This window comes from Rhagoletis zephyria, unplaced genomic scaffold (assembly GCF_001687245.7).
Source record: "Rhagoletis zephyria isolate East Lansing unplaced genomic scaffold, Rhagoletis_zephyria_1.1 Rzeph_scaffold_05852, whole genome shotgun sequence".
NCBI lineage: Eukaryota > Metazoa > Arthropoda > Insecta > Diptera > Tephritidae > Rhagoletis > Rhagoletis zephyria.
Genome location: NW_016162935.1, coordinates 10,820 through 19,484, shown reverse-complemented (window position 1 = coordinate 19,484; position 8,665 = coordinate 10,820). Strand labels below are relative to the sequence as shown.

General features: G+C 34.9%; 2 protein-coding genes across 3 annotated transcripts; both read right to left on the bottom strand.

Moving 5' to 3' along the window:
- Window positions 1-1,321: 1,321 nt before the first annotated feature.
- LOC108372541 (nucleoporin seh1-A-like) lies at window positions 1,322-2,297 on the bottom strand. The gene is made up of 3 exons (XM_017628260.1): window positions 2,101-2,297; window positions 1,596-2,036; window positions 1,322-1,534 (listed from the first exon to the last, which is right to left on the bottom strand). Exons 1-3 carry the CDS (start codon window positions 2,209-2,211, stop codon window positions 1,322-1,324), a joined length of 765 nt encoding a protein of 254 aa, XP_017483749.1. The 5' UTR covers window positions 2,212-2,297.
- A 3,695-nt stretch (window positions 2,298-5,992) lies between these two features.
- Window positions 5,993-7,707, bottom strand: LOC108372542 (nucleoporin SEH1-like). 2 transcript variants are annotated; one of them, XM_017628262.1, is made up of 6 exons: window positions 7,518-7,707; window positions 7,022-7,462; window positions 6,757-6,965; window positions 6,554-6,702; window positions 6,312-6,501; window positions 5,993-6,089 (listed from the first exon to the last, which is right to left on the bottom strand). In XM_017628262.1, the coding sequence occupies exons 1-5, from the start codon at window positions 7,626-7,628 to the stop codon at window positions 6,332-6,334; spliced, it is 1,080 nt and encodes a 359-aa protein (XP_017483751.1). In that variant the 5' UTR covers window positions 7,629-7,707; the 3' UTR covers window positions 5,993-6,089; window positions 6,312-6,331. The 2 variants fall into 2 exon arrangements, with proteins under 2 accessions (XP_017483751.1, XP_017483750.1); XM_017628261.1 differs by lacking the exon at window positions 5,993-6,089 and having other exon boundaries at window positions 6,172-6,501.
- Window positions 7,708-8,665: the final 958 nt, after the last annotated feature.

The following is an 8,665-nucleotide window of genomic DNA, read 5'->3' as shown; positions in this document are numbered from 1 at the left end:
CTGAACCTGATCCAAGCGTAACCAGGGTAGGTGGGATACCAACTTGGATTTGCTATTAGAAGTAACCAAACAGGTGTATTATCCTCTGTAGAAAAATATCTGAAAGAGATTTCAATAAGTCCTGTGCGTTTCTGCACATTAGGGTGGTCCAAAAATGCATGGGACAAAAGTAAAGTCGGAACTTTAATGCTCTCACCCCTAAGATTGTTCTAAATCGAAAAATATACCGCTGTTTTTTTTTATTTCGAAATTAAAACTTATTAAGAGGTCGCTCAAACGCTTAAAGTTTTATGCATTTTAAATGGGAAGAAACCCATTTTTCGTGGAAATCGTATAAAATTCTTGATAATCAATATTTGTCGATCCGATAACTCTGTTTCTCTTCAGGAGTCTTCCAGTAATAATACTCAATGGTTTGTTTAAAAATTTTTTCGTATTAAATTTTTTTATAGGTCCTCTATATATAAATACAAATTTTTTCATTTAAAAATAAAAAGAACTGCACTATAATTTTTTTCGGCATAGAACAAGGGTAAGGGCATTAAAATTACGACTTTACTTATTCCGGACCACCCTAATGTACGACATATGTATGTACAAGCGTGCATTCAAAACACTTTCGGTGATCAGTAGAGCGTTAAAGAGAATGACATGTGAACCACCTGCGCATATATTATTGTATAACTCTATTTCAATGGAAAAAAAATATGAAAAATTACCATTTGAGTTTTCATAGATACAAACATACATACACATGTACATAAGTACGTATTTTTAATGTGCATAAACGCAACACTTGTGTTTTAATTCTTCGATACTTTTCATACAATTTCTATATTCAAATAAAATTGCCAATATTGGATCAATGTGTTCATGCAAATGTTCCCATTAAACAAGAAAATGTGCATCGAATAAAAACGACAATAACACACAATACATTGCCAAAACATTATCCACTTAATTGCACTTAACCACATTAAAATATTGACAACAAAACACTTAAGCGATGACGTTTGCTTTGGAACACCGTTGGTAAACCTGTTGCAGTGGATATCATACAGCAATTATCGCTTAACGCCGAATTGGGTGACTACGAAACCACCCTATAATATTTGTAAAAAAAAATAATGTAAAATAATTTTTCAAATGTGCATGCGTGTGTATGTATACTAAGTACATATATGATATAGTTTCAATAAATATAAATGCACTAGGGGTTGATGTCTTCAATTTGAGTGTAAACTTTGAGTTGAGTTTGTATGAAATCGTTGATTAAATAGGGTTGCTGTCTGTGACCATACATACATATGTAGGGATAATCTTACGTGACGCCTCGCATGTTCACAATATACAGATCCTTGCTAGCTACTGCCAACATATGAAACGTACGACCAGGATTAGGTGCGAAGGCCAAGTCAGTTACTGGTTGAGTTATTTCATTTATAGTCTCAATTTTTACACACTTTCGAGCACTTTCGCTATACGCGAATATGAAAACCTTCCCCGTGTGCGTAGCAGTCTCGTCACTTCCAGCCTAGAAGATATTTTATTTCGACTATTAACAGAGTAACAAGCAAAAGCATAACATTTACTACCGCTAAAAGTTGCGAAGATAGCATATACGTCGAAGTATTCCAAGATATGCAACTCAATGGTAGTTTGTTCGCAATTTCATGTAGGACAGGCCATTGAGTGAGGTTCATTATATCTGGCGCCTCATAAATACGAATTATGCCGTCGGCCGATGCAGTAGCTAACAAAAGGCCTAAGTACTTTGGCGCAAATTTGACATCAGTGACACTAGTACGAGAGTCAGCAAGAGTCATTCGTCGCACCCAACGGCGAGCGGGTGTCATTAAAGAAGCAACTTTCTCACCAACAACTTCTTCCCAAACAGATGCCGTGCGGTCAAATGAGCATGTGACAATAACTTGACCGAACTCTGGATGCGCCCACGATATGCGCCAAATCGAGCCAGCATGTGCTTTCCAGTTGCTTGATTCTGTCCAATTGCCTTTATCATCCTCATCCCAGACCTAAAATATGTGTAAAATGGACTAAAAATATTTCGGCGGCAATATGGTATGTAATTGCTCGAACCTTCACAGTTTGGTCACTGGAACAGGTCGCCATTCGGCGTCCATAATAATCAAAAGCTACATCGTGAATAACATCCTTGTGGTCTGCAGATATCAATTCTACTTCAAACATTTCACAAACTTTGACAAAATTATGCACTCTAAAAGCTCTACCGGTCAACAAAAATTATTAGTAAAATAGTTACAAGGAAACCGATTTCATCGGTGCATTAAACACAGGGTGACAGAATAAAAAGCACACTTTATCATCGATATCTTTATCTAATATTTAATCGACACATAATGGCTTTGTTTCTTTTCTTTTCTAGCAGATAATTATCAGGAAGAAGAAGAATGGGAACATTGAGGGAATCACGCTCATAAAAAGCGAAATAAAGAAATAGTAAAGAAACGCAAAGCTAGCAGAGACTAGTAAATAAACATCTGATCGATGTATTTGGCTATTGAAAATATTTGACGCGAATTTTGGTTTATCCATTTTGACAGCAGGAGAGCCAAAAAATAAGAGCGAAAGAACGAGAGAGACCTGCTGATTCTGCAAGTTTTTTGGGTTAAGAAACGCTTTCCAGCAGAAATTAGTGATAATTTGTGATAATTATCTGTTAGGAAACAAAGCTATTAACATTTTCATTTCAAATTTTTTACAAAAATATTTTTAAAATACAAAACAATCGTTTACAGTCTTTGCACTGCTGTAAATATGCGGTATACGTATTTAAAGTAATTTTAAACAGGATTTGTGCTAAATATTCTTATCACTGAATGGAATTTATTTTTGAGCTGTGCCCATACAGCCATATATCGTTCCGAATATGCAATTTACGGTTAAAAACAAAAAAAAATGCATTCTTTTACAAATTATTCAGTAAATTGCCAGTAACTCTCTAGTAACTTAATTCCTGAGAATTTGCTCTCATAGCACAAAAGTACAAGAACGAAAAACCAGTAATAATTTGCAAGTTTTACAAACAAGAGATTATTTTTTTGTTTATTCGCAGCTAGCTCCTAATAAAACAATATATATTTTATTTAAATAGGTTTACTTTGTAAGTTTCTACTATAAAAACCCCATAAACATTTTTTTATTCGTTTCAGTTGCACCCAGCAACATGCGATCAGCTGTTTTTCTCACTTGCAAGTTCTTACTAGCAAAAATATATCCAGTAAAATCTAGCAACTTTTCCTCAAAATGAAATATCACTTTGCGCTCTCAATTTCCCCTTTCTTACAAGTTTTTTGGGTACAAGAACACCAAAACATGATGTTAGTAAAAACTGGTACAAAGATAGATAAGACAATACAATAGGGAACAGATTTTTATTTTGATTTAATATCGAATTTTCATCGATGTCACCACCAGCACGCTTTCTTTCAAATGAAAATTTGGCTGTCAAACCATGGAATTGCCTCCAATAAATGTCAAGCAATAAGCGCTGACATATATCTATAATATATAATAATAATACTCTAATACCATGTCCCCACCGGAGCTAACCACGTAGTTATGGCTGTTGAGTTGGTTAGCCCGATAACCCACTTGATTTAGCGTAGTTTCGCCATATAAAAATGTCACCAACTCGAAACCACGTCGAAAGTCTGGACAACCCTGTATTTTCCCGCCATCTGTGGGTCATTAGCGTTAAGATGTAAAAAATTCGTTCCTACTAGTGTTTGGACTCCTAAGATCAGATGAGATTTACTCCGTTTTTGAAAAAATTTTAAATCTAGTCCTCTAGTCCGCTTGACTTCAAATCTATTCCGTTTCTCTTTTTCATTCATGTTAAGCCCCTCTTAGGGCCGTTTTTTGAGTGTTCACCACCGGTTTCAGTAAAAAAATTTAAAGTTAGTCAAATTTCACTGTTAAAAAGGTTGTAACTCCTTCAAAGCAATGCGTCAATAAAGTTCGTTATTTTTTTATGAATGGATGTAGAAATTGGCGGATACAGAACTTTACTTAATTTGTTAAAAAAATATATGTAGAATGAAATTTACTCTTTAAACAATTAAGTGTTAGATATGTCCTACTTTATAGAAAATGTTAAAAATTACCTAAATATGTAACATATCATCCTTACATTGCTTCGCGTTCTTATTTTTCCAAGAATAGAGAATATTTAAGTCAAGCAATTAATGTCAGAAACGAAAATATAAAATTAAATCTAGTACGGAAAATTTGTTTTTGCTCGGATTTTTGCAGCGATTTAGTTCTGAAAACCTCAAAGCGCTGTGTGGACAGCGATAGTTAGTGATGTGGTTAAGTTCGATTTGAGATGGTTAACATTTTGGTAGGGACATGGTATAAAGTAATTATTAATTAACTAAATCATTACAGTAAATCACTTTTATAAAGGATTACTTAGACATATACAACGAAATATAGCTATTCTGACATTTTTACACACTTATGTACGTACATATGTACATATATGCGAATATAGTTAAAAAATAGCTAAAAAGGATATTTCTCTTTAAACAAGACGTGGCAAAGCCTACTAGGTGCAGCCCAGGACTGAGCACAACCGACTGGAACGAACCTGCGAGCCTAGTGCTCAACCGCCTTCCGATGAAATACTTGATAGTGGTACCGGGGGGTCGGTACTTGGACGGTAGTAGGTTTAAGTAGTTCGGGTTAAAGTCCACACTGACGGGTATAGTGAATTAAAAGCTTGTTGTTACGAAAACTTACTTTTTGTACTGCGTATTTCTATATAGAATTCCAAAATTGTCTCAGAATGAAAGTGCCAAAAATAGCGCTATTGTGCCTACTTTTCCATCACTGCTGCACACTCGCTTGTCATGACAGTGCGAAGATTAGATCCGTGCGGATGACATCCGTCGGATACCGTATTAGGCATGATGATATATTCAGGCTTCTTTTTGTTTTTGAAAAAATAAAATTTTAATCAAATTATCCGCCTTCGAAAAATATTTCACCCCGCGTTTACTGTTTTTTTTTTCTTTGTATATTTTCTGATATATGTAGCAGGTAAAAATAGGGGCAGGGTCAAAATGGTCAAACTTATATAAAATTGGTCTCGAATTGAAGATCTTCGAAAATGTTTTACCCGTGCTTTGTTTTTTAATGGCTTTCTATATTTCTGAGATATGGGCCAAAACGTGGACAACCGCATTGGTATCAAATTAGAGGTATTCGTAACATATTTTATCTGTGCTTTATAATTTTTAATCGCTTTCTAGTTTCCGAGATATGTATATAAACTTTATTTAAAAACACCTTTATTTTTTTTTTGACATTTCTGATGTTCAAAGACCACTGTTAAAATTTTCGACGAATATTTTTCTAGAACAGTAAACTTTGGACCACGTCAACCGATTTCGATAATTCTATCAGAAAGGTAGTAGGTTTGTTCGTCGAAAATCCAGCAAGAATTATCCAACACTCAAAGTATCAGAGAGTAAGACAAAATTCTCTCTCATGATGAGAAACTTGCACATTTCTGCACGAACGCAAATTTACAGGAATTTATTAATAATAAATTTTTAGATTTTTTTAAATTCTTTCAGATGGAAAAAACAGGATATACATGTATATATTTCTTGTTGTTCTGACTTTCTTTAACATACATTTCAATTTCTTTATCGTACACCCGACAGCTAGGGTTTCTTAAATCGACTCTGGTTGCAATTGCATTTCGATTGCGAATACATTTTTTTTCACCCGAGTTAAGTTTAAATCATTGGAATTAAATAAATTAATTATATTAACAAGTATTTACTTCCTTTTTTCATAAACAAATCGCTCGTTTATAAATTTTTAAATTTAACGACCTGGCAAAATTTTTTACAGCAAGAATTTGCAACTTCTCTCCACGAGAACTGTCACTTTGCTCTCACAATTTTTGAGTGTTGGATAATTTTTTGGTCTGCACGAATGGGATTTGGGCAAAAATCATAATTCTTACAAATACGTACATTTTTTTTCGACGAACAAACCTAGTGTCTCACAGGTAGTCCAATACTAATTTGGTTGAGATCCGAACATTGGATCATGAAAAAAATCAACGGTACTCCTAAATTTGTATATGAGAATTGAAGTCGGTTGTGTTTTTTGTTTAAAAATTGCTTGGTATATTTCAGTTCGGTTATATATGTAGATATATCGCATTGTAATATTCTTATTTATCATGAAATACACTAACACCTTAAACATATTCTATAAATTTCAAAAACAAGGGAACAAGAATCCATATATACCTGCACACATATGAAAATTAGTGCCAAGGAACTTGGTTTGGATTGCTAATTGTTCCCTTTTTATAGTATTTGGCAGTAGCTGCAGCTGCGGCTGTGAATGTAGGAGAGTTGAGACTTGATTCATAAGCAGGGTAACTTCCTTCAGCTTTTAACACTACGGCGCATTTCCAATTTCGTGTATAGTTCACTAAAAAATACAATAATTGATTTTAATATAGATTTTATAACTAAAAAACTACTTCGCCATATTCGAACGCATCCATCATCACCGGTGGAAATAAGCATTGTTCCCAACATATTCCAACATACTCTCCAAACTGGACAATTGTGATCGCTAAACCGAATGGTTTGAATATCAAGACACATATTTCCAGACGAATTGTTAGACCTTAAGGAATATTATTATTTTCAAAAAGAAAGTATGTATGATATTTGAAATTACATGTTTCCACGGATATTTACAATATAAAGGTCTCTACTGGCAACAGCTAATACATGAAATCGACGACCAGCAGCAGGGGCAAAAGCTAAATCAGTCACAGGTTCATTTATCTCGTTTATAGTTTCAACTTTCGCACATTTTCGGGCACTTTCGTTATATGCAAAGATTAAGACTTTACCCGTATCCATAGAAGTATCATCACTACCGGCCTGAAGATATTTAAATAAATCACGCAATCGTACTTAGATTGGTTAAATTTTCTTACGGCTATGAGGTGCGAGGATAGCATGTATGCTGAAGTATTCCACGATATACAGCTCAGGGGTAATTTGTTTGCTATTTCGTGTTGTACAGGCCACTGTGAGAGGTTCATTATATCTGGTGCTTCGTAAATTCGGATTATACCATCTGCGGATACCGTTGCTAATAAAAGGCCTAAGTATTTTGGTGCGAATTCTACGTCAGTGACGCTCGTACGTGAGTCAACGAGCGTTGTTCGACGAACCCATCTACGAGCCGGAGTCATGGTGGCTGCGACTTTTTCACCAGCAACTTCTTCCCAAACAGAAGCAGTGCGGTCAAACGAACACGTTGCCAAAACTTGGCCAAATTCCGGATGAGCCCATGATATGCGCCAAATTGAACCAGAATGTGCCTTCCAGCTGCTTGAAACTGTTAACTTGCCTAGTTCATCCTCATCCCATATCTATAATTGTAATATGTTAACAACAATCTTTGTTTATTAGGTGTATATTATTTACTTTGACCGTTTGATCACTAGAACATGTTGCCATGCGACGTCCGTAATAATCAAATACAACGTCATGAATAACATCTTTGTGATCTGCGGATATCGCATCCACCTCAAACATTTTTATAAGAACAAACAATCGAACGTTTATCAAAGAACCATCGCAGACTCATATAAAAATGTTGCAGTTCAACCGAGATTCAAAATATAACCACAGGGTGCTTAAAAAATGTTTCCTATCCGCTTGCCAAACTATATGCATTTTCTGTCTGGTACTTACCTCACATCTACACTTTCCATAGATTATATAAAAAAAAACCTGGGTAGTAGTGCACTTTAGCTTGACGAAAATTGACGAACGATTTCGACAGTGGTATCAGACGACGCGTCTTAACGCCAGTAATAAAAATCCGAGAGCGGAAATTAACTTTTTTGGGTTGGCTTTCCATTAAATCGATTTTTTGGGTATTTACATTAGTGCGATTCATAAAACGTCGCATAGTGGTATTTTTGGCGAAGTGACAATGTTGCGAACAAAGTTGTATGAACGAACTATCGCAACTCCGGATTGCAAACGTAAAATGTAAAAAAAATTCCGCGCGGTTAGAGAAAAAGAAAAGTTTTTTTAATTATATTTCGAAGCAGCTTTAACTGATATACTTTTTTTTTTGAAGTATTTTAAGACAATAAAAAACATGTTTCGCGACTTTGACTTTGCAATGATTGCCAGCTCAAATACTATCATTGTTGCCACTATTGGTCCTTTCCGACCAAATTTGGTCGCTTCTTTTTCATTTGGTAGGTTGGTAGGCAAATTAAGATTTCGCTCGGATAGTTAAATTAAGTTTTTAAATTCTTAATTATAAAAATATATATTTCAAACATCATTTTGCATGTAAATATTAGGCAATTGTACCTTTAAAACATTATCCAATCCTGCCTTTACGAATAAGTAACATAACGCCACTGATGGAGCCAATGTTATGGCTGGTGACTTGGGCGGGCTGAAAACATTATTGAGTGTAGAAACCGATTTATTTTATATAAAGTGCGCATGTCACTCACTTCACCTTTGCTCAAGATACGCATGTAAAAAATTGCCGAAAAGCATTGAGACACTGCCGCAACATATCGTCGCCTGGGTAAAAGATTGTCGTA